At 49.4% G+C, this 26059-nt stretch overlaps 1 protein-coding gene across 1 annotated transcript; it reads right to left on the reverse strand.

Annotated features, from left to right (window-relative positions):
- Window positions 1-2689: 2689 nt before the first annotated feature.
- MAN1B1 (mannosidase alpha class 1B member 1) lies at window positions 2690-25537 on the reverse strand. Its single transcript, XM_054393300.1, has 13 exons — window positions 25391-25537; window positions 24209-24317; window positions 23465-23601; window positions 21415-21575; window positions 18306-18415; window positions 16027-16212; window positions 12443-12591; window positions 11683-11871; window positions 10746-10936; window positions 9259-9379; window positions 6612-6809; window positions 5676-5807; window positions 2690-4227 (listed from the first exon to the last, which is right to left on the reverse strand). Exons 1-13 carry the CDS (start codon window positions 25535-25537, stop codon window positions 4024-4026), a joined length of 2034 nt encoding a protein of 677 aa, XP_054249275.1. The 3' UTR covers window positions 2690-4023.
- Window positions 25538-26059: the final 522 nt, after the last annotated feature.

The following is a 26059-nucleotide window of genomic DNA, read 5'->3' on the forward strand; positions in this document are numbered from 1 at the left end:
GATCGACACAGACTGCTGCAATAAAACCAATGACAAGAAAAGGCTTCAGGAGCTATGGCAGAAGTATGAGACCAGTGCCACAATGTCCACATTTTGAGGGGAGGATGGGACCTGGTGGGGTGTAGGGAAGAGCCCAGCAGCAGCAGCCACCTCTCCTGCATGTTGCAGGAACACTGGTGGCTGAACTTCAGGTAACCCAACAGGAAAAGGAGTCAGTAAATTGGCCCAGAGCACCATTCCTAGGTCCATGTAGTTGAAGACTTGCAGCAGTGAAGGTGTAGAGCAAAAGCTGATTCAGCCTCTCATCAGATACCAGCATGAGTGACCAAGGGGGCCACTGCACACAACAGGAAGAGCTTCTGCCTGCCTGTAAATCAGAGCAAATCAATAGCTACTCCTGGTAGGCACAAGGCATCCAGTTCTGAAGACCTCAGGGTTAGCTTTTAGTGGAAGCTGAGGCCTGCAGATTGGAGAGTAAGTTCCAGCAACACTTCAGAGACAAAAGCCTCCGAAGCCCAAGCTTCCCAAACCCAAAGCCAGGGAACGGAGTCCTTCTGTGGAAGCAAGTTTGGCAGACAGCATCATGCAGCTGCCCTGAGATGGGAGCTTTACTGCTCCTGGTAAAGAGCCTGAATGTGGGACTGGAGAACAGGAGCTGCCTGCAGCTCACTTCTGGGAGTGCACAGCTAAAGGTAAGTGGCCTTAAAGGGCAGGAGAAACTCACAACAGTGTAGCTGCAGAAACCTCTCCTGTCTGCATCCCTCATCACAGCAGTATCACATTGGTATGGAACAGCAAACAAAGCAGAGTCTAGGCCTAGTATCTGAAGGCGTAGCTGCAGCTGAGCTTGACATGGGCCAGTCAGAATACTGTTAACAGAAAGCCATGGTGAGCCCCTGGCAGCCAGTGCCACAGACCATGCAAAACTGGCAGTGGCTGGTCCCCAAAAGTCCTGAGGTTAGATGCTGCCTGTGGCCCCATCCCTCTGCTGCGTCTGACAGCAGCAAACAGGAATCTTGTTGAGCTGTGGCTTACAGCCCAGAGCATGAGACTTCAAGTGCCCCAGCTGTGCAGCACTCCATGGCTTCAAGTGCCCATCAGCTCTGCTGTTCCTAAGTGAAGGCAGCTGCCTGGGGCTGTGCTTTTCTTCCTTTGATTTTAATGAGGAAGGCACTCAAGCTCTTGAGGAGAAACCAAGGCAGCTCTTTGTGCAGAAGGACAGAACCACTGGCTAAGGAGATGGCCCTTCTGCAACAGCCAACTGCAGAACCAGCAGAGCAGTGCACTGTGACAACAAAGAGGTCCCAGACCCTGCAGCTAAGGCTTTGGTTCAAAGAACCACAGAGGGCTCCAAAGAAACCTTTGCAAAGCTGCTGTGCTAAGCTTCTGCTGTGCTTGTGAGGCACGCAGGGGAACTGAGCTGGGCTGTGAAGCTTAGACTGACCTGATGCAACACAGGATGGTAAGGAAGGGAAAATACATCAGAAATGTAAAGGGGCCTTTGCAAAAGGACAGGATCAAGCAGATGAGCTTTTCTCAGATTATTTAGACTGGAGTCTAAATCAGATAATTTTAGACTGGAGTCTAAAGCAAGCATCAGTTCTATAAGGCAGAAAGAGATGAAAAATCTGAACTCCAGCTTTAAAGGCTGAGACCAGCAAAGCCACACTCTGCAGAGATGCAGCTCCCAGGCAGAATTCCATAGAAAAATATATTAGTTGGTCCAGGAGGTTCAGCTAAAAGACAAGAAGTGTGCTTGGGACAATGACGATTTATTCTTCTCTCCAACTCCTTATCAAATGCATTGTCACTCTCAAGCCAATCATGAGGCAAACCCAGTTCCAACACAGAGTCCCATTTGTAAAGCTGAGCACATTAGGACTTAAGAACAGAAGGGATTTGGAGAACTTTTTCTGTCCACTCTCTAAGAAGTCTTTTGCTTTCCTCAGTAAGCCTGGGCAGGTGCAATGCCAAACTCTGCAAGTTTGGCAATCCAGAGCAGTCATTACTTCAGGGTTCAAAATTAGGTTCCTCTGACGGCACAAGGCCAAAGCAACACAGGGCCAGGGAGCGTCTCACTGAATCTATGTCTTGGGTTTGTTTTTTTTACAATCTCCAGTTTTAAACTGGAGCTTTTAGCCACAGCTGAAGAGGAACACAAACCTGCTCCACAAACAGAAACACTGGAGGTGTTTTCTCCCACATTTCAACAGCCTTTTCCTCCTCACTCTTATGTCAAAGTCTCAGGAGCAAAACAGTTGTGCAGACAAAAGCTACAGCTGCTGGCTTCCACTGCACACAACTGAGAAACTCATCTTGGCGGTTACTGGTGGCACTGGTAAACAAAGAGCATCAACATTCTGCACAACCATGTGTGCCTTGCAAATCCCAGGGGCCCTTGGATGCCGGAGAAAGGTGCATTTCACTAATTTCCAACTTTCTCCATCCCCACAAGCCATCATCAGCATATAGAATGAGAAATACTCCCGGAAAGACTTCAATAGTGGTCCCAAGGGTAAGGTCTGGCTCTAGCAAACAGAATTGGTCAGCATAAACCAGCCCCAGATTTAGAGATTCACAGGGGGCTGCACTTTGCTGCCACCACCACACACCTGCAGGCTTCCCACCACTGCCAGGGGTGTGACAGGAAGGGACATCTTAGTAAGAACCTCTTCAAGAAACATGAACAAGCACGTTTCTGATAATTCATCTATGAACACCAGACTGCTCAAGTATCTACAGAACCAGAAGGAAAAGCACTACAGAAAGCTGATTTCCAATTCATGGCATAAAAATCTATTTGCACATCAAGACATGCAAGCTCCCTGGGCTCCCAGAAGGCTCAACCCAGACCTGCCTGGTCTTCAGGCAACTGACCAGATTTCACTGGGAGCAGGAATTGCAGCAGTGCGGTTGGACTACCTGCTTTTAATCCCACTAATGAAAAATACTTCTACCCAAAGTACTCCTAAGGAGGGAAAAAACCCCAAAGATCAGCACTATTATTTCCCCAGTCTAACCAATGATGAGTAAGAAGTTTGCTGTGCATTCTAAGCCTGTCTTGAGTCAACACCTTGCAATGCAGTATCTGGACAGGATGGGACAGAAAGGCTGACATAGAATTGCACCTCATGTGCTGACAAGCTTCCTCAGTGCCCAGCCTCAGAAAGCAGCTTTCAGTCAGAATACCTGAGTCTAACTGATGCAAAGAACATCTAAAATGCAGGTGGAGTTCTTGTGTTTCACATTATCTCCCGCATTCCTGCAGGTCAGCTACAAAACTGCAATACCTCTACAAAATTCTAAACCACTTCGAGCCAAACCAGCAGCAAAGTCTCTCCCATCACTCAATTTAGCCACAGCTTGAAGAGATTGTTCAAAGTGCTCTAGAAACTTAAGACACTGTACAACAGAAGCTTTGCTGCCACTTCCTTCTCCTCAGCCGGTGCAGCACAGCTGGGTAGCTTGGAATGAGTGCAGAGTACCACTGGCAATGGCGAGAGTTTTCTTCTGCCTGGACACTGTCACAGTTCTTTGTTGATTCCCCTGACCACCTGAAACAGCAGCTGAAGCACCCTTCTTAAGAAGGGATGGTGCTGTTACTGGTGTTCCAGTAAGTCCAAAATAAACCAGAGATCTGCAGGTTTATTCCTCCTCTGCAGGGCCAATCCTGTGTTGGACAACACCAAGCTGTGCTCCTGGTATTTAATGAACATTTAGTAAGACGGACAAAAGTGAGGCCTGTTCCACCAGAGCCTCAGGAATGTCATGGTCCACACCACAATCCTCTGAACCTCATCATCAATGCCAGGAAATGGGCTTAGCATGGCACAGCTTGGCCATCCCAGAAGCAGGGATTAGCTTTAAGACTGATGTGACTTCTCCAAAGCAGAGATGCTTCCCTAACGGTTTTGCCTGTTTGAAACCAAACACAGCGCAGTGCAGCATCTCTCCTCAAACCCTGAAAAGTAAAGTGACTTGACGATAAAAATGCCACCCCTGGAAGGTCTGCTGACACTCAGTCTATGCTGGCACCCAGATAGGGAGTGGATGAGCTTCTGTGTTGAACACAAACTTGTCGAGGTTGATCAAGTCAATGTCATCTGAGAAGAGCAGGAACAGGTACTTGAGTGTCTCCCCAAGGAAGAAGCTCTCCATCTTATCCCGTGGCTCTGGATTGCTAGGGTTCTGCACATTGTTAATGGAAGTGTAACCACCTGTGGGGACCTGTGCCAAAAGAAAAGCAGACTCTGTGTGTTCAGATAATTCTTTTTACTTCCTAGCATCCAGATGCACTTGAAGAAATTAAGTGCCAAGGAACAGCCCAGCATGGGCTTCAGTCCACACTTGCTCTCAACTTACTGCAGCCACTGGAAAAAATCTTGCGTTTTAAAGGAAACCAGAAGGATAAAATGAAACAAAATGTCCAGTGATGGTTAATTTACAGAGGTATTGCAAGAATAAGTTCTGTACAAGGATTGCCCAGGGAGGTGGTTGGGGTCTCATCCCTGGAGATATTCAAGGTGAGGCTGGATAGGCCTTTGGGCAACCTGATCTAGTGGAGGATGTCCCTGCTGAATGCAGGGGGGTTGGACTGGATGAGCTCTGGAGGTCCCTTCCAACCAAAACCATTCTGTTATTCTATGATCTCCTTCAAGTTTCTGGACAAATGTACAAAAGGTGCAATTTTTTGCATTAGAGGTGGCCAAAGCACCACATCAGACCATGGATGTTTAGTGACCACTGGCATCTAGGCCCCACTTTGACAGCATCTCAGAGCAGTAGCTGCAGAAGCACTGCTGGCAGGAGGAACAGAACTCCTCTCTGGTAAGGCTTTCAGGCCATTGTGTGAACCTAAGGGTTCTTTCAATACAGTCATGTCCTTCTCAGCCCCAAACTCCTAGTAATTGGAGTTGCACAGGGATTCCAACAGCTTCCAGCAAGACAAAGAGACACTTTGGCAGCCTGCACACAGCCTCTGCACGTTGTCACCAATGCTCTTTCCCTGAGTGTACTGAGCAGGGAGCACCTCACCCTGCAAGGCGCTGCATGAACTGGGCATCTCGGGGAGCATCATGAGAAGTGCTGCCAGCAGGTTGAGGCAGGTTCTGCTCCTTCACTACTCCGTGCTGCTGAGGCCTCACCTGGGTACTGTCTGCAGTTCTGGGTGCCCCAGCACAGGGCCACTAAGCTGCTGAGGGCACTGGGACACCTGTTATGTGAGAAGAGGCTGAGAGAGCTGGGGCTGGTTAGCTTAGAGAAGAGGAAGCTGAGGGGAGATCTGATCAATGCTTACAAATATCTAAGGGGTGGGTGGCAGGAGGATGGGGCCAGACTCTTGTCAGCAGTCCCCAATTGACAGGACAAGAGGTAATGGCCATAAACTTGGACACAGGAAGTTCCATTTAACATGAGGAACTTCTTTGCTGAGGGTGCAGAGGCCTGGAGCAGGCTGCCCAGAGAGGTCATGGATTCTCCTTCTCTGAAGGCATTCAGAACCCATCTGGATGTTTTCCTGGGTGACCCTGATCTGGCAGGGGGCTTGGACTGGATGATCTCTGAAGAGCCCTTCCAGCCCTCAACCATGCTGTGATTCTGTGACCTGAACTCCATGTTCTGACCAATTTCCCCACAGGTGATTCCCCAAGCCCCAGGTGGCTCTGAGCTGGCCTTACCCGTGTGTACTTGTTGAAGCTCTGCAGGATCTCCCAGCCCCAGTCCTGGTACTTCTTGTCACCAGTGAACCTGTACATGTAAAAAAGGCTTTCCACAGTTTCTGGCCGCAGTAAGTTGTGCCTGTCTGCAGGCTGCAAGAGGAAAAAAAAATGCAAAAATAATTCAGACAGGGAATTTGTTCAGGGACTGCAGGGAGCAAAACAGTAATTCCCATCTCCACCTGCTCCCAAGGGTTTGTTGTGCATAACTGTCTTAGTTTACAGTGAGGCAGATTTGCTCTTTTACCTCTTCCAAAAGGGGTAAAAGAAAAACACACAAAGGATTGGATAGGATTGGAAAGTATAAATGGAAAGGCTATTCACAACTACATGAAACAGCACAAAGCATATAAAATACTAAGAAACCCATAGGCCACAGTTCTCCTTAGGCCAAAGCTTCACACAAACCTCCCTCTAAATCAGGCCAATAAACCCATGCCTTCACCCCCCCATACAAAACCATTGTGATGCAGCCAATATATGGCTTGGCCCAACTAGGCTGCTCCAGGCCTAAGTGGCAGCATTGCCAAGGCTGACACCAGGCCTTCCCTGCAAGAGCTAACAGCCTGTGCATCCTCCCAGGAAGAGAAAGCAAGATAAAAAGGGAAGAAGAGCGACTCTGCAGCCAGTTTTATAGAGATGCAGGACTTATGGGAATGAAATACACTTTCTGGTTCACCTCCTGGACGTCTATAACTTTGTGGTTCTTAAAGGCACCCAGCCCCTAAACCATCACAGTCAGCCTCTCAATACACTGCAGGGCAATTAAAAACAAAGGCCAGGGTGCAGCAAGAAGCCAGACAGCAGAAGAACATCTGCTCCACACCAGCACATCACCAACATCAGCTGGGAGGTCCAGGAGTGGAAGAAATCACTGAATTCCAGCCCTCTGCTCACCTTGACCTCCACATCATTCTGGCCCTTTTGTGCATGAAGGTTGAAGTGCACAATCTCTGGGCTCAGACCTGTCTCCACTTGAGCATACATCTGGTAACAGGTTTCTATGAGGGCTTCAGCCAGTTTCATATGATCAGCAGTGAGGCCATTGTGAGCTCCCAGGGCCAGAGTGCCAGGCAGAAAGCAAACCAAGTGATCCTGCAAGACAAGACAACTCTGACTGGGGCAAAGCTGACACAGCAGAGGTGCAGATGTGTGTGCCTGTGAGTGCAGCTGCCTCTCTGCCCAGCTGCCTCTTTTGTCTTCTTTCTCTTCTTCAAAGCTCATTTCAGGTACCAAGAACTTTAGGGTAACTTTTTGACAACGTGATGGGAGGCAGCACAAAGCAGGCAGCATTATTACAGAAGGCATCACTCAGCTGAAAAATGTTCAGGACTCTGGTTTTAGGTCAAGTTTCTGGAGAAGATAATACAAGGTTTCAGGTCAGGGCAAGGGGAGGAGAAGTACCAGAAGTACGCATTTGATACCAGCTCAAGAGGGCAGGGGGGCAGAACCACCTCAAGGTTTCTCAACAGAGATACCTAAAGGGACAACAGAAATTCAGATGATCAGTTTGCTCCTTAGTTTTTAACATAAAATAACAACAGGAGTCAGCCACAAACAAAGCTTTAGAAAGGGGGGAGAGATCAGCTGAAGGAGATTTTCCTCATCCACAGAATCCCAGAATAGCTCAGGTTGGAAGGGACCTGATATCATCTACTTCAACCCCCTGCCATGGGCATGGACACCTCTCAACTAGACTCAGCTGCTCAAGGCCTCATCCAGCCTGGCCTTGAACCCCTCCACGCAGGAGGCATCCACAACCTCCCTGGACAACCTGTTGCAGAGTTTCACCACAGTCTAACCAACTCTGATCTCCCTCAGCTTCCACCCATTCCCCCATGTCCTGTGTCTCTAGACACCCTCGTGAAAAGTCCCTCTGCAGCCTTCCCGTAGGATGCCTTCAGCTATTGGAAGGCAGCTCTAAGGTGCCCTGGAGTCTGAACACCCCCAGCTCCCCCAGCCTGTCCTCATGAAGAGTTGCTCGAGCCCTTGGATCATCTTTTGTGACCTCCTCTGGACTCTCTCCAACAGCTTCTGCATCTTCCTTCTGCTGGGGACACCAGAACTGGAGGCAGGATTGGAGGTGAGGTCTCAGCAGAGCAGTCAAGGGGCAGAATCCCCTCTCTTGCCCTGCTGCCCACACTCCTTAGCATTGCCTGCAGAGCTCACCAGACCCAAGAGGAAAGCTGCTAAGCTTTCAAACACATCTCTGCCTGAACACCTCCCCATTCCTGGCAGCATCGCTCCTTGGAGCAGTAAAAAGCTGCTACCTCTGGTGTCTGTGAACCAGCACAGGAAGGCTGGGACACAGCTGGCTCCCAGCACCAACCTCCTGAACTTGCTTACAGCCAGCCAAATGCCACAGATACTGAGCACCTTGAACAAAACATTTTGGGCTCTTCATGCAGCCAGGGAAGAGGGGCACCTCAGGATGACCATGTGAAAAGCCTTCCTGCTTGTTCTGCCAAGGCAAAGCTGCAGCAATGAAAGGACTGCAGGGACATTTATTTCTTAGCTGCTACTTGGTACAACACACCCAGCACCTGTACTTCAGTAGATCTTCAACTGAAAGATCATAAAACGCATGTTAAAGGGTAGGGATGCACAAACTAAGAGCAGAGGGACAACATCAACCCATGTTCCCTGCAGCAAAAACTATCCTGGCTTTACACAGTAGAACAAACATCAGGAATGGGCAGAAGCCCTCCAAAATGAGCAGACTTTTTTTACCCAGTAACACAATGTTACGTCACCTACTGCTTCTGGGGACAAAGCTGAAAACCAGGTGTGCAAAGTGTCCACAAGCCAGGTGTGCAAAGTGTCCAGAGAGTCTGCACTTATAATGCATAAACCAGGCACTGCCTCAGCAGTTTCAGACATTGAACATTAAGAAAAAAAAAAAAAAAAAAGGCAGAAATCTGACTCCAGCACCAAAATTTTCAGTTTACAGGAATGTAAGAGGATTGCCCAGCAGGCAGCTGTGTGCTGGGCTGCAGCCAGAGGAGTCTGGCCAGCAGGGCAAGAGAGGGGATTCTGCCCCTTGACTCTGCTATGCGGAGACCTCACCTCCAATCCTGCCTCCAGTTCTGGTGTCCCCTGCAGAAGGACAGAGAGCTGCTGGAGCACCTCTGCTCTGGGGACAGGCTGAGGGACTGGGGGTGTTCAGGTTGGAGAGGAGAAGGCTCCAGGGGGACCTTAGAGCTGCAAAGGGTTGGAGTAGGTGAGCCCTGAAGTCTCTTTCCATTCTGTGACTTAGAATAACTCAAAAAGAACCAGGCTCCTGCTTTGCACAGGTGAGTACTATCTGCAAACCTGTTACTCAGTACTTGCCACCACACTACACACAGTCTTGACTGTCTTGTGGACTACTTTTTCCAGCTGGTTGGTTGGTTGTTTCTTTGTCCCTTGGCGGGAAAGAAGGGGGGAGGAAGACAGCAGAGAACCTTTGCATTTGCCTGCTCTTATGGGGTTTGGTGGTGGTGTTCCTGGTTTTCTTTTGCTGTTGTTTGTTGGTTTGTTTTTTAAATGCAGTTGTACTCCTTACCATCTTGGCACTGAAGTGGCCATGAGCAAGCTCTCCTACAAATGTCAGCTTCTTGGGTTGTGATCTCTGAAGAAGATGCTTCTTCACTCCTTCTATGGCTCTCATGTAGTCTTCCAACAGCCTGTGAATTACAACCATTCCCAGCTGGCTCATACACATTTAATCACAGGTGATGTTCAGCACAGTCCTTTTGCAGGCTGCTATCTCAGTCTGAAGAGAATATTGAACTAAATGTAAGACCTGACAAACACCCCTGCAAGTCCCCATGCCTGAGTGACCACCACCATGGAGCAGTGTCCAGCTTCCTTTCCAAGTAAACCCTATACTGAAACAGGAAAGAAAGTCCACCCCCAGCTCTAAGTCCATGCAGTAACCAGATTGCATTTCAGGAACCCTCAGAAGTACAGCTAATTAAAGTCACAACAAAACCAGGCTGCTAAGGGTCCCTTGGAGGTCTCTACTTCAGCCCTTTACTCTGAAGCAGAATCAATCAAATCAGATTTGCCCTCAGGCTAATCTGAGTAATTTCTTTAATGTCTCCATCCAAAGATAGAGATTCAGTGATTCTGAGCAATCTCCCCCAACCTCTGTCCACTCCCATCTCACAGCATTTAATCTGCATTTCCCTCATTTCAAAATACTTTTGTGTGGCAAAAAATCCTGCAGAGTACTTCCGGGAGTTCACAGACTGCCAGAGGTCCTGGGTCCCCAAGACAGTGGTTCTCCAGTTCCAGGGAGGGTGGCTTAGTAAAGGCAGTGCTGCAAGCTTCCTTTGTAGCAATGTCTAAAAGCAGTGCCTCAGAGAGGCAGGAGGTCTGCTGCAGGCATCCAGCTCCTTGGCACAACCAAGCCCAGCAGGCACAAGTGGCCTCAGCAGGCAGAACCTGCTGGCAGTTTTTGTCTTGTTCTGGCGAAAACATCTTTTCCAAGATCTTCAGTTGCAAACATTTTCATCCACTTACTCAGTGCGGATAAGGGAAATGTGAGACCCAAAGCAAAGTTTATACAGACTCCATCTATTCCTTAAGGATTAAAATTCCCACCTCCATGAACTTGTAGAATTCACCATTCTCTAACAACCCCACAGAAAAAAGCTAGCACTGGTGAAATGAAGCCTCAGCAGTAGTTCAGAGATGTCTAATTCTGCTCCACCTCTACTGCAAAGAAGTCACTGCCTTCACCTGCCCACTCCTCACACTTGATGCACTGAGGGAGAAAACTTCTCTGAGGAACAGAACTTTTGAGACCAAACCTTAACTCTGATGCTGTTTTTACATCAAGCGATAGAATGATCTGGGTTGGAAGGGACCTCCAAAGGTCATCTAGTCCAACCCCAGTCACCACAGGTCTCTTGCTTGCTTGGTGACACGCAGTGGTCCAGGCAGTGCTCTTTGCAACTGACTGCTGGGCAGAGACGTTTTCTTTAAGCAGCAAACTTCACAGCTCACACAACTCCCTCACCAATAAGGGAAAAGGAAGGGACTTACTCATTTTCTTTTTTCCCCCCCTGAATCCATTGCTTGAGCAAATACTCGTAGTAGCTGTCAGCTCTGGCCCCCAGAGTGTAGACACCCAGGTGGGTGAACTGCCCACTGTTGGTGTTTATGAACATAGGCACTAGTCCATCGTTTTTCCCTGAGAGGCTGTGAACGTGCTTCATCACCTCATCCACGGCTCTCTGGGAGACAGAGCAGAGCAAGACAGAGACAGGTGTGAGTGATGCACAAAAACGTGGCCAGCAGCTTCAGCCTGAGAACTCTTCTTCCTCAAATTAGCATCAGGGACATAAGTTCAGCTCAGGCAATGCTTTGTATTTCAAAGACTCCAGGGGAACCTCAGAGCTACCTTTCCAGTACCTGAAAGGCTCCTACAGGAAGGATGCAGAGGGACTTTTCATGAGGGTGTCTGGAGACAGGAGCAAGGGGGAATGGTGTGAAGCTGAGGGAGAGCAGAGTTAGACTGGAACTGAGGAAGAAGTTCTTCAGCAGGAGGGTAGGGAGACTCTGGAACAGGCTGCCCAGGGAGGTTGTGGATGCCTCCTCCCTGGGAGTGCTCAAGGCCAGGTTGGACGAGGCCTTGAGCAGTTGAGTCTAGTTGAGAGGTGTCCATGCCCATGGCAGGGGGGTTGGAGCAAATGATCTCTGAGGTCCCTTCCAACTTGAGCCATTCTACGATTCTATACAATAGGAACTAGGGCTTTGTGACTCTCAAAATACAGTGTTCGGGTACATTTAAGTACTCTGAAACAATTCAAATTATCTCCTTTCCTTCAAGCTTCCACATAGATGTGGCTTCTGAAAGACAGTAGTTTTTTATGGCCTGCAATAGCACCGCTGTCACCAAAGGTGAGGGGCTGAAAGAGCTGTAGAGAAGTGGGAAAATAAAAAAAAAAAAAAAAACAACCATGGAATGCTTCTTCCATACCTGGAATTTCTCATCCCCAGTGAGACGAGAGAGCTCCCTAAACTCCAGCTGAATGCTGGTGACCTCTGCCACGGTGCTGTCAGAGGTCCAGCGGGGCGGGTGTGCGGTGCCCCGGCCGATGTTGACATCAGAGTATGGGATCTTGGAGGGGGTCCTGAACGCTGGCATCAGCCTGTTCCCAATGTCTTTCTAGAGAAAAGCCAAGAGCACAGCACAACACAGCAAACAAACCAGCAAATAAAAAACTTGCACACACCTACACTCCTCTGCATTGCCTTGCACCAAGGAGACAGGAAAAGAGACGAGTGGCTCAGCTTCAGATGGTGCCAGAGAGCCAAGAATTAGGGAGGGCCAAGGATTTATTCCCAGTAACAGTTACAGAGCTTCTGCCTGGCTCCTGTTATTGCAGTCTCATTGCAGTCTGCAGTCCCTATGCAATTCTGAGGTCACTGACTGCTCCCAGCCAGGTGGCTGATCCTGCTGAGACTCACACAAAGGGCACCTCTTTGCCCAGCATTTCCTTCCTTTCTGTTTCATGAACTTTATGCAGGTCATCTCATCAAGAGAGGAGCAGGCAGGTAAGAATGGCAGCTCAAACACAGCAGTGCTCTGAGCTGACAAGCACAAGAGGAGATTAATGGTCCCTTTCCCAATACTTCAAATACAAAACTGTCGAACATTTCCCTTTCTGATGGACCTTCCCTCTGCTCTCTCCCAGGTGGGGTGCATGATGTAGGTTCTGTGAAATCTGGGCACTCACTGCTTTTTCCAGGAAGAGGCTATCTCCAGAGAGGTGGTAGGTGCTCAGCAAGCCCCCCAGGATACGAATGGTGCTCTCAAAGAGGTTCACATCCACGTTTTTATCAAACACTAAATCATTTGCTACCCATTTTCTTGCTTCTTCAAACTCTGCAAAACATAAAAGGTCATTTGGCATGTTCCAGCTAGACCAGAAACAACAGTACCCCACATATCCATGGCACTTAACTGGGTCTGTCTACAGACAGCATTCATTTAGGTAGAAAACGAAAATGATGAGCACATGCTAGAAGAAATTTCACTACTATTGGCTTAAATAAAAAGTTCCTAATAGTCTAAATTAAAAAGCAGTTGAGGAATTATTTCTAAAACCCACTAGAAATCGAGATCTTGGCTTGTCAGGCAATCAGCTACACTTCCACAAGAGCCTTCTGAACTTTTGATTCCCATTTCTTTAAACCAAAGCTGTTATCACCCCAGATAACCAAGACAACATTTTCAGTTAACAGCTGTTAACAATCACTAACACCTTCTCTCTAGCAGTCTTCTGGGCACCTGCCTGAACCCCTAAAATTACAGAATCACACAGAAAACATCTGCCTAAGAGAGATCTCCAGGTGGAGCCTGAGCCCAAAGCATCACCCACAGTGTCATCCCCTCCTTCTCTTTCCAAAACCAGGGTAGCAGACATGGCCATATTCCGAGGAGAGCACTGACCACAGAGCATTATTTATGACATTCCCAGTATTGGCAGTGCAACCCTACAACTACTGGAGAGATTTTCCAAGTTTCTGATCTAGGGTCACCAGGAAAACAAGTATTTCCAAAAAGGTAAGCAAAGGGCTGCTCTGACTTCCCAACTGTAAACTACAAATGTCCACAACTAAAGATCAGACCTGACTCATCCATGCTGCAAAAAGTGGAAATGCTTATCCCTCTTTAAATAAATAAGTCACAGCATCCAGTCCAACCCTTGATCCAGCACTGCAGGCTCAGCACCAAACCATGTCCTTAAGCACCAGGTCCACAGCTGCTTGAACACCCCCAGGGATGGTGACTCCAGCACTGACCTGGTCAGCCTCTTCCAATGTCTGAGAACCCTTCCAGGGCAGAAATATTGCTTGAGATCCAGCCTCAGCCTCCCCTGGTGCAGCTTGGAACCATTTCCTCTGCTCCTGTCCCTTGCCACCAAGGAGCAGAGGCTGTCCCTCCTCCCCCCATCCATCCTTCAGGGAGCTGTAGAGAGCAATGAGGTCTCCCTCAGCCTCCTCTTCTCCAGCCTGAACACCCCCAGCTCCCTCAGCCCCTCCTCTAGCCCAGGTGCCCCAGGCCCTTCCCCAGCTTCGTTGTCCTTCTCTAGACCTCCTCCAGCCTCTCAATGTCCTTCCTGGAGTGAGGGGCCCAGAGCTGAACACGAGACTCAAGGTGTGGCCTCAAATCCTGGTAGCCTGCAATTTTTTCTCCAGAAACAAAACTGAGTGTTTCTCACACCGCTGTTTCAAAAAGAAATGTAAAATAATAATAATAAAAGCCATTTCAGATTCAACAACTTAGCAGCATCCCTCCAGGACTGCTCTTGCACAGGGTTTGGATTCATAGTGCCTGTGAATTAGCTCAGCTTTCACAGGCAGAGGCAGGAGTGACCTCAAGCTACCTTACAGCTGCCTGTGAGCAGGTGCAGAACAACAGCTTCCCAGGAAAGGAAGCCACTTCGTGGGAGATTAAAGCAAAGGGACACCTCTGTGCCCTCATGAACAACTTGGATGTTGGGTAGGCTGAGAAAAACCAGAGAAATCTCAGCAGTATCTGGCAGTACAACAGAAAAGGGAGGGTCCTCCTGCACAGAAGCATCAGCATTCCCAGAATCACAGAATGTCAGGAATTGGAAGGGACCCCCAGAGATCATTCAGTCCAACCCCCCCTTCCAGAAGAAACCCCAGCAGCTTTCTAATGCAACTAGAAGTACCATAAAATTGAAGAAGCCTGCACTGAGAGCCTATTTTCACCATGTCTAAGTAATAATTGATTTGAAAAGCTCCATGAAGTTCACAATTCATTCCTCTGTATAAAAAAGCAGGACATTGTCAGCTGGAAGAAATTTCAGGACAGCCTGATCAGACCTAGAGCTGCAGACACGTGATAGAATTGTTGCCTTATTTAATCTTTTATACAAGCTTCAAAGGTAGAAGTGAACCTTGCAAGACCTTCACTGCCCCCATACAAGCAGCTCTGTTCTTCCTACCTTGACCGAGGAAATTGCATGATGGATAAGCTGCAAAGGGGGCTGCTGTCCAGCTTCAACAGATACAGCCCCACACATTTTAAATGCTTTAAAAAAACAACCCAGCTCCATAACAAACACCAATAAAACAACCCCAAAAAGCAGACAGCAACAAAACTTTAGCACTGATTAAGCAGCTTTGTGGGTTTTTTTTCCAACAGAATTGTAGAGATTTTCTCTTACTCTTTAAAATCTGTTGGGAAGGTTTCTGACTTTGCCACTTCCAGAATAACTAGGAAAAAAGTACAGAGCAGAGCAGTGGAACAGTGGAAAGGGGTCAGATCCTCTGCTGAGAGCACAGGCTGAGGAAGCTGGGGTTGTTCAGCCTGAGAGAAGACTCCAGGGGGACCTCAGAGCTGCCTTCCAGTACCTGAAGGGATCCTGCAGGAAGGCTGCACAGAGACTTTTCATGAGGGTGCCTAGAGACAGGACAAGAGGTAATGGTTTGAAGCTGAGGCAGAGCAGGGTTAGACTAGAGCTCAGGAAGTTCTTCAGTACAGGGTGGTGAGACTCTGGAACAGGCTGCCCAGGGAGGTTGTGGATGCCTCCTGCCTGGAGGTGTTCACAGCCAGGTTGGATGAGGCTCTGAGCAACAAGGTTTAGTTGAGAAGTATCCCTGTCCATGGCAGGAGGTTGGAATAGATGATCTCTGAGGTCCCTTCCAACCCAGGCCATTCTGCAAATCTATGAATCTAATGAAGATTGCCCTGCTCCATTCTTTGACTCCTTACAGAAACAACCTTCTTAAGCCCAGACGGGAAATCCTGATGTTGGGTGTGGTAAAACACAGCCTAAAAGCTTACAGGCCAGCTGCCCAAGCCTGCTGGGAAGAAAGCAAGGCTGCAGTGGCAAAGACACAAAGACCACTAGGGGTTTGGCACAGGAACAACAACACACAGGAGATTCATCCATATCTTCCTCACAGCAGACACATCCATTCTCATATACAACAGAAGAGGTTTTTTTCTGGATAAAAGTTCTATTCCAAGAAGCATTCTGTGCTTTAAGAGGACACTGCTGGAACACTGCAACAGGTTGCCCAGGGAGGTGGTTGATGCCCCATCCCTGGAGATATTCAAGGTGAGGCTGGACAGGGCTCTGGGCAACCTGATCTACTGGAGGATGACCCTGCTGAGTGCAAGGGGTTGGACTGGGATGACCTTTAGAGGTCCCTTCCAACCCAAACCATTCTATGATTCTACAAAATGTTCCCCCCAAAGAGCTCTGCGCATCACTGCCTGCACAGACAGCAAGGCACTGCTGCAGAGAGGAAAGAGGAGAGGGAGGGGAAACCCCAAAATTACCTTCTTTTAAGCCCAGAATCCAGAGGGTATCCAAGGCATCAATCAAGGTGAGCCCAAGGCCAAACCATTCGCTGTAGGACTTGGATAAAGGCTTTAGCTCATCATGGCCCCAGGCAAAGGCCTTGTAGCCCCTCCAGGCATGGCGGAAGGCTTCGATGACGGCCAGCTGGCGCTCGTTGATGGGCACTGCCAAAGGACAAATACTGCTCAGCACTGCTGCAGGGGGCTTGCACAGCAACACCAAGCCACATTTTGCTGCCCTCTACCCAAAACAAAATTTCTTCTGCACTAAATGATCAGTGTAAGGGCCAAAACCATCCTCAGAGTATTCTCTCCTCTGCAGAATAACAAGCCAGTGCTTCTGGTCAGCAATCCAGGAATCCCAGAATACCAGCTTGGAAGGAACCCCAAGGATGGTCTGATTCAACCTTTCTAGGTCACAGCAGAGTTGAAATGAGCTGGCCCAGCACTCTGGCAAGCTGAGTTTTTAACTGTCCAGTGTGGGGGACTCCACTACTTCGTTTGGTAGATGATTCCAATCTCCAACTGTTCTCACAGGGAAACATTTTTTTCTGGAGCCCAATGGCAATCTCCCCAGCAGGAACTTGTCCTCATCAGCCCTTGTCTTCTCATGTCACTGGTTGTAAAAAGTTCTCTCCCTAGTAAAATAAAAAGTCACTTCTGCAAATCAAACACTGCTGTAATCACATGCATGGCTGTTAGGAGAGCATCACTGCTGCTCAAAGACCTAGAAGTCAGGAAATACCAGGGTCAAGATTGGTTAAACCAGCTGTAGTCCAGCTGCTGAACACGTAACTCTCCACTCAGGTACCACCTACCAGTTTTCCTTCATCTTCCCTGCCTTATTCACTGCTTCCTGCCGAATTTAAAGTCAGGACAAAGTTTACATGTCCCGCCTCAGGCAAAGCCAGGGCTTTTTCATGGTCCTGCTGACATCGCTGATTGCAATCTCCCATGAAGATGAATTTCTGTTAGAAAGCCAACACCAGCAACACCAAACCCCTCAGCTGAAAGGCTGAAAAATGATAAACAAAGCCTTCTCCAGTGCAAAACACCAAGCAGCACTGACTGACTCCATACACAGAAAAAGCCCAATAGATGACACTGCAACGTGCCACACTTAGAGCTCCCTCATGAACCCAGAGCAACAGCTGCTTTGCTAAGGACAGCACCTGCAAAAACAACTTCTACAGCATCTTGGTGAACCTTAAAAACAGCTCAGTTTCATTTAGGGAGGAAGTCACTTGGCCTGTTCTTGCAGACGAAAACCAGTGCTGAAAAGAGCCTTTCAGGCCCTGTCTTTGTGCACTGTCACAGAGTCACAGAACGTCAAGGGTTAGAAGGGACCTCTGGAGATCACCCAGTCCAACCCCCCTGCCAGAGCAGTGTCACCCACAGCAGGTCACACAGGAACACATCCAGGTGGGTTCTGAATGTCTCCAGAGAAAGAGACTCCACAGCCTCTCTGGGCAGCCTGCTCCAGGCCTCCAGCACCCTCACAAAGATCAAGTTTTCCCTTCTGTTCCCATGGTACCTCCTCTGCTCCAGCTTGCCCCCAGTGCCCCTTGTGCTGTCCTTGGAGACCCCTGAGCAGAGCCTGGCTCCAGCCCTGCACATCTTTAGCAGCAGCAATGAGGGCAGCCCTCAGGCTCCTCTGCTCTAAGCTCCAAGCCCCAGCTCCCTCAGCCTGTGCTCACAGGGAGATGTTCCACTGCCTGCAGCAGATTTGTGGCTCTGTACTGGACTCTTTCAAGCAGGACACTGAGGTCCTTCTTGAGCTGAAGGGGCTCAGAACTGGACACAGTATTCCAGATGTGGCCTCACCAGGGCAGAGTAGAAGGGCAGGAGAACCTCTCTCACCCACCTACCACAGCCCTTCTAATCCACCCCAGGCCACAAGGGCACATTGCTGGCTCATGGGCATCTGGTTGTCCACCAGGACCCCCAGGTCCCTCTCCTCTGTGCTGCTCTCCAAGTTACACTGTCCTTTCCCGGGGAAAAGATGGGACAGGTTGCTGCCTCCCAGAGGTTGTGTTTCACAGATCTGACACTAAAATTTTCACATTCTGAAGACTAATAAGCACAAAGGCTGCTGTGGTGGAGTAAAGACAGTGAGAAGCTTGAATGTTCTAGGTAAATAATCCTTTTAGTGTCCTTAAATTGATAATGAAATGGATGCATGTCGGGGGGGGGGGGAACTGCACAACTTCAACCATGAAGTGGACAGAAATGAAGGGATCATTAACTCTCCTACTCACCTGGCTCCTTTTGCCCTTCAGCTTCCACAGATGAAGGTTTTTCTACTTCTTTCATTTTACTAGATGGAGGTTCAGGGCTTTGGTCAGGTTCTATTACTGCTCCTCTCCAGCTGCAAACACAAGGGGTTATAATTAAGACGTAATTTGATCACAGAAAGTCAGGCAAATGTATGAGACTTATCTCTGCATTGCATTGATTTCATGATCCTTGGCTAAAACAGGAGCTGGATTCTGCATTAAGGCTCAAAATGTCTCTGGTCATTTTTCTGTTCAGAGAAAGTAATTTGCAGCTGAGAAGTTTGCCTTGATTAAGAAAGGCTGCAATTACAGGAATGTGTCATGGAATATCCTGGCAATGGAATTTCATAGAAAGCTTCTAAAATAACTAAAAACCTCAGAATACTGCATCAGAAGCATTTTATTATCTACCAGGTCTGAAAGCATCATGGAAGCCACCAACATCTCACAACACCACACAAATGATGGTCACCAAAAACCCATAACCAAGCACATGGGAGGAGCTGCCGCAAGTAGCTGCTTTACTCCAAGGGCTGACAAAAGCCTTCTCTGCTACCACAGAGGCATGGAGTTCAACAAGGCCAAGTGCAAGGTCTGGGCAATCCTGAGCACAAATCCAGGCTGGGTGAGGAGTGGCTGCAGAGCAGCCTGAAGTAGAAGGCCTTGGGGGTGTCAGTTGGTGACAAACTGCCCAGGAGCCAGCAATGGTCCCTGGCAGCCCAGCAGACAGCTGTGTGCTGAGCTGCATCCAGAGCAGGGAGAGCAGCAGCACAGGGAGGGGATTCTGCCTCTCTGCTCTGCTCTGCTCACACCCCACCTGCAGCACTGCCTCCAGCTCTGGGGCCCCCAGCACAAGAAGGACCTGGAGCTGCTGGAGACGGTCCAAAGGAGGCCACAGAGATGATCAGAGGGCTGCAGAACCTCCCCTGTGGGGACAGGCTGGGAGAGTTGGGGCTGTTCAGCCTGGAAAAGAGGAGGCTCCAGGGAGACCTCAGAGCAGCCTTGCAGTACCTGAAAGGACTCCAGGAGAGCTGGGGAGGGACTTGTGACAAGGGCTGTGAGTGACAGGATGAGGGACAATGGCTTTGAGCTGGGAGAGGGAAGTTTGAGACTGGAGATGAGGAAGAAATTCTTGAAAGTGAGGCTGAGGAGACACTGGAACAGGTTGCCCAGGGAGGCTGTGGCTGCCTCCTCCCTGGAGGTGTTGAAGGCCAGGCTGGATGAGGCCTTGAACAACCTGGGAGGTGTCCCTGCCCATGGCAGGGAGTTGGAACTGGATGAGCTTTAAGGTTCCTTCCACCCTGAACCATTCTGTGATTGTATGAATCCCTTTTTCCAGGGTTTTTATTCAAAATCTCCTTTCAGGATGGATTTCCAGTCAAGCCAAGCTCACACTAAGATCAGTTAATCTTGACCATGCTGTTTAACACACAGGCACCTTGCCTTTGAGGTCAAGATTCACCTCCTAAGGGAAGCAGGACATTTAAAAGTTTCTGTTGTTTACAGTCATGATACCTTAGGGCTCACAGAAACACCCTAAGGTATCATTCTTTCTTTGCATTTGTACCAATCCAGGTTTCCCCTGCTCTCCTGAGCTTTTCTGTTGCCACCAGTTTAACTCTACAGTTTCAGAATGAGCAGAGGCACAGGACTGAACCACTCAAGTCATTCTGAGAGATTTCAGGTAACAACAACAGCCAAAATGCTGCTGCAGACAGCTCTGCTATGATCAGCTCAGCTGTGCTGGTGCCGAGAAGGACACCAACATTTATCAAACCCAGCTCCAGTGTCCTGCATCTTAAGAACCTCTCTTGAACTCATAGTAGACTTTTGGATATCCAAATGACATCACTCCAGTTACTCCCAAATCAAAAGATTTCAGTCACTAATATCTTGGGTTACCACTTAGCACAAACACACCCACAGCAGCACAGAGCCTCTGCAGAAGATTTTGCCACACCTGCACAAGAGTCTTTGAACGATATCATTAGCCTGCTGCAAGCAAGGAGTAAGCTACAGGCCCACAACTGCACACACATCTACAGCCTCTGCCAGGTCAGCCTGAGCTTACTGACAACATTGACACTGCTGCCACTGCGCAGTCTGGCCAAGACAAAGGCAGTAGTGACTCCAGCACTGTACTGAGACTGAATCCTCCAAAGGTCATCCAGTCCAACCCCCTGCTGCAGTCAGCAAGGACATCCTCCACCAGGATCAGGTTGCCCAGAGCCCTGTCCAGCCTCACCTTGAATATCTCCAGGGATGGAGCCTCAACCACCTCTCCGGGCAACCTCTTGCAGTGTTCCAGCACCCTTCTGGTGCAGAATTTGTTCCTCACACCCAATCTAAATCTGTTCTGCTCAATTTCAAACCATTGCCCCTGGTCCTGTCACTGCAGGCCTTTGGGAACAGTCCCTCTGCAGCTCCTACAGTTCCTCTGTAGCCCCTTCAGGTACTGGAAGGCTGCTCTAAGGTGCACCCAAGAGTCTTCTCTTCTCCAGAGTGAACAAACCCAGCTCTCTCAGCCTGTCCTCACAGAAGGTGCTCCAGTCCCCTCATCACCTCTGTGGCCTCCTCTGTATTTGCTGGTGGTGCCATAAATTTTGTTCACTGTAGCGAGCGTCCAGTTCTCTTTCAAAGTGTTTTGATAAAACTTGGACTGTGAATTCCACTTGCATGTGGGAGCTCCCAGTAGGGCACCACATTCTTGTAGTAGCAGCTCTTGCTCTCTTTCTCCTTGATTCTCCCATTTGCTTATTGCTTGTCACCCACACTGGCAGGAGCTGGGGGAACCACTCATCTTCCCCAAAGTTCTCTGCTTCAGTGGCTCTTGTGCTCTACCACCACTCTACCAGCAGAGAAGAACCAAAGCAGAAGCTGCAGGACAGAGGAGGTGATTCTGCCCCTCTACCCTAGTACAGGAGGTTCAGTACAAACCCAAGGCAGAAACCCACAGACACTGAGAGCTCTCAGGCCTGCCCTGAGAACAAGGAAAGAAACCAACCTCAGGCACAGACCACAAATAGCCCCTAGAGCGGATCTTGTCAGGGACAAGGAGAGGAGCACAGGGACTTGCTGGCAATATTTCTACCTGATCACAGATTTCTCTGGTTTCTCTTCTTTCTCAGCCTGGACTGGCCCTTTCACAGCCTTGTTGATATCATGCTGGGTCTTCAACCTCACATTCCTTTGTGGTGGCTTGAGCTGAAGACTGGGAGGACCACGGCGACCATGAGGCAGTTTTGGTGGCTTCTGAGAAAATAAAGGGAAACAGCCAAAGCTGCTCAATGTGTTGCAGAGATGGTAAAATTGCAAACCATACATCAGCAGCATTCCAGTGATAAACACAGCTTCAGACAGAGCTGATTCTGCTCTCATATCAGCACGCAAGTTCTGCCCTGAATAGAAGGCACACCAAGACTTCAGCTTTCTGCTTGATATTAACATTCTGCTAAAATGACCTGGTTTAACTCACACTGATAAACTGAACTCCCTCTGCTGCTACCAGATAAGTCACTGAACACAAGGCACTGCCCAGAGCTTATAAAGCTACGTTTATTCCATTTACTAGGCACAGTAAATTTTTAGGAGAATTAGCAAAAAGCATAAAGAAAGACTCCAAACAACCAGAGAAAAGCTGACAGAATGGCAGCATCAGGCAACACTCAGTGCTGCAAGGACATCTGAGCACCAGGAGGGCAGGACTGAACACAAGATTTTGTAGTCCTTAACCGGAAGGCCCCAAACTCAAGAGGTAAATACAGCAGAGCACCACAGCATTAACACAGGTGGTTGGTTCATGTTTCCTCTCACATCCCCACAGGTGGCACCTGCTGCCTTCAACACCTATCAACATCTGCTCTGTTTGCTGCTGCTTTTCAAGCCAGCAGAAGAGCTGCTCCAGCTCAGTGTGGCACTGGCTCTCACTGGGTCTCATTTTAGCCAGGACTGTTTGGGCTCCTCACAACAGTGATGCCCAGAGCAATCCCAGCCCCAATGAATCATGGCAGGAAAGTCAAGCCTGAAATACGAGGTCACTGCAACCCAAAGTCCTGGCACTCCCAGATATCAGTGGTTAGGAAATAGCATACTGGGTGCTGAAATGTAAAAGGGAGAGGCAAGAAACACTCTACCAAAATTCTGCTGAGAGGAAAGCATTCCTCCTAGAGCAAGCTTGAGTGCAAGAAAGCTGGGGAGGGACTTTTGCCAAGGGCTGAGAGTGCCAGGATGAGGGACGATGGCTTTGAGAGGGGAGATTGAGAGTGGAGATGAGGAAGAAATTCTTGAGAGTGAGGCTGGGGAGACACTGGAACGGGTTGCCCAGGGAGGCTGTGGCTTCCCCCTCCCTGGAGGTGTTCAAGGCCAGGCTGGATGAGGTAACCTGGCCTGGTGGGAGGTATCCCTGCCTGTGATGGTTTGAAACTGTCTTTTTAATTTTTCCTTGCAAAGTTCAGAACAGAGAAAGTGAAAGAATGTAAATAAGTCACTATTGGGTGTAAGAAAGCAAAATAACGATTGTTCTAAACACTTCCATTGGATAGATAGAAATGTTTAAGAACTATTACCCAAAACAAAGTGGGCATTCTGCACATTCTGCATTCGGCAGTGGGGGCAGTTGCTGGGCTGTCTGGCTGCTGTTTCTTCTTCTCTTCTGGCTGAAGATAACACACACTGACCTTGGCAGCTAAGTTAACAACTTTCTGCTTAACTAACTCTGCTTCTCTGTCCAGGGGGATCTGGGGGGGGAAGCTCCTGGGAGAGGGAGGCCCCTTTGGGAGGGTCCCCTTGGGGGGAAGCAAAGGGAGATCGGTTGTGCGTGAATTTTGTATATTTGTACATATTCATTGCATTTCATTGTAGATTTTAGACTCTGCTTGTAAATACAGCCTTCATTTGCTTCCAGACTGGGCTAGCCTGGTTATTGTCGGTGGGGGGGGGAATTTTCAGCTCACACCGACACACTGCCCATGGCAGGGGGTTGGAACTGGATGATCTTCAAGGTCCCTTCCAACCCAAACCATGCTATGATTCCATGAGAGTTGTAACGCCCTTCTCCCCAACAACTGTTGAAACCAAAAACTGCTTGCAGCTTTCATAAAACCCTTTGGCAGCTTTGTAAGGCTCCCCTCTTCTCATAGTACCTGTGGTGAAAGCTCTGGGTAGTCTCCAAGGTTGCCATCTGCTTTCTGGGGTTCTGGTAGAACAGCTGGATTTGCCAGCTTCAATCCAGGAATGTCTGGTTCGGTTCTCTGATCATCCTGTGATTTGTTGACTAAGCCTACACAAAGAAAAATGCTCAGCACAAGGAATCAACAGGACAGGCTCCAGCAAGACATTTCTGACAGTCTGCTGCACTCAGGCACTAGCTGCAGCTCCATTCACAAAGCACTGAGAAGCACACACTCACTGTTAGACACTCTCCCAAACACACAGGGAGGCTGCTACGAGGCACAGGCTTCTTTGGAAATTGCTGTCCTGTAAGCTTCTCCACACAGGCATCAAGATAACACCAAAGGTAAATGTACCTCCAGATGGCAGAAAAGCTTGGAGTATCTGATGGACAACCAGACCCAAGAGAGCGTGACCTCATTCTAATGGCTAGGATTGGGTTACAAATATGTACAAACACAATTATTTTAAAACCCTCCAGTCTCAAATTTCAATTAACTAAACCAAAACATTACTCGAGTGCATATAAACAGTAAGAAATATTGCTGAGTCAGCAGCAAAGGTCACTGAAACACAGCACTTAAAGCCATCCCACAACTGCACTTTATGGCTGCACCCAGGAACTGCCAATCAGAATTAAAAACACTTGTAGGAACTGTAAAGCTCTTAAACACAGCCCCACACTGCAGTAACACTGAGTTCTCCTGGGCTCTTACTTTTCCAGGATTCCCCCATGCTGGTGTAGGAAATGACTCCACAGACAGCCAGGGCAGCAAACAGGAAGAGGATGACGCTGCGCTGCAGGCGAGAAAGTTGCTTCCATTTCTGCTGAGAGAGAAGTGTGAGGAAGAACACTGAGCAGCACATAAAGAATCACACATAAACTTCTCGGTTCATTCAGAACAAGAAATACAAAGGTGTGCAGGTTTCCAGCTGCAGACATCCACTGCTCGTTCTTTGATAGGGAAACGCCAACCCCATTGTTAGTGCAGGTACACCTAGAGCAGGCTGCACACAAACACATCCAGGCAGGTTCTGAATGTCTCCAGACATCTTGTGACCTATTCCCACACTGCCTAGCTGGTAGAAGCTGTCTGCTGTGTCCCTAATCAAGTTCTTCACACACTTCACTTGACCACTGTGATGCCTCCATAGGTGGCCATACTTCATCCCCCACCTGTAACAAGGATTATTTTGTCCCTTTGGCTCACACTTTCCCACCCCATCCCCGTTAAAGCTGCCTGCCCACTCCCTATACCTAAGGCAAGAAGGCTGCTTCCACACAGCTCTGCTACAGACCCCTTCTCACACCCTGTCTTCCTGCAGAAAGGGGAATCATTCCCTTTACTCTCTCAGGACGCAGGACAGGGCTTTCCCTTCAAGTCCTAAAATAAGGGTCAAAGACACCAAGACCAACTCTCCCCTTCCCCTCCAGAGGGTCGATTCCCGCACTGTTTCCCCCTGCTCCAGCTTTCCACACAAACACTGAATGGATTTGGAGCACCCTCAGCCAGCCCGCACTCGGCAACCCCTGCCAGGAGATGATCTGCCACCTAAGTACTGCTAAGACCAGAACGCCAGCCTGGTGCCACCGCTCCCCAGAGCTCAGGGCACCCCCATCGTCAAGCGCACACAGCTTGGGCACCGTCCCCAGCTCGGCAGGGGTGGCCCCAAGCCAGGGTCACAGTGCAGACAGTGCAGCTGCACCCGAGAGTAGAGACAGCCCTCAGCGGCCCCTCCCTGCAGCCCGTCCCTCCCAGCCCAGCGAGGTCTTCCCTTTTGCCAGGTGTCCCCAGCAGCCAGCACGGAGGTACCCGCCACTATCGTACCGCTCCCCACACACCCCGGGCCGGATCCTCCGCGCCCGAGTACTCTCCCTGCCCGGCGTCCACCCTCACCCGCCAGCAGGAGCGCCGCCTCCAGGCCTTGCTGTTATTGTAGCTGCCGGGCCCCAGCCCTTCCTCCAGGCTGAGGGTGACGGAGATGAAATCCCGTCGCGGCGGCGAGGAGGCGGCGGCAGCACCAGCAGCAGCAGTCGAGTACATGGTGGCGCCTCAGGGGCCGCAGCCCATCCGCCCGGCGCCCTGCGCACCGGCCGCCATCACCCCGCGCCTGCCAGCGCCGAGCGGAACGGAGCGGCCGCTTCCGGGAGCCGCTCTAGCCCCGCCCGTCGCACACCCGGAGCTCTATGGCGGCCCCCCTGGCCACAGCCTTGCGCTGCCCTGCCCTGGCCTGCCCGATGGGAGATATGGTGGTCGGAGGCAGCCCGAGGTCCAGTGACCATGAAATAATTGAGTTTTCAATATGCAGTGAAACTAGGAGGGACATCAACAAAACCTCTATTTCCGGAGGGCAGACTTTGGCTTATTTAAGGAACTAACTGGGAAAGTAACTTTGGGAAACAGCCCTTAAAAACAAAGGGGTCTAGGAGGGCTGGACCTACTTCAAGAAAGAAATCTTGAAGGCCCAGGAAGAGGCTGTCCCAATGTGCCAGAAGAGGAGCCGCCGGGGTAGACAGCTGACATGGATGGGTAATGAACTTCTGAAGGAATTAAGGGGAAAAAAGA

This window comes from Indicator indicator, chromosome 28 (assembly GCF_027791375.1).
Source record: "Indicator indicator isolate 239-I01 chromosome 28, UM_Iind_1.1, whole genome shotgun sequence".
NCBI lineage: Eukaryota > Metazoa > Chordata > Aves > Piciformes > Indicatoridae > Indicator > Indicator indicator.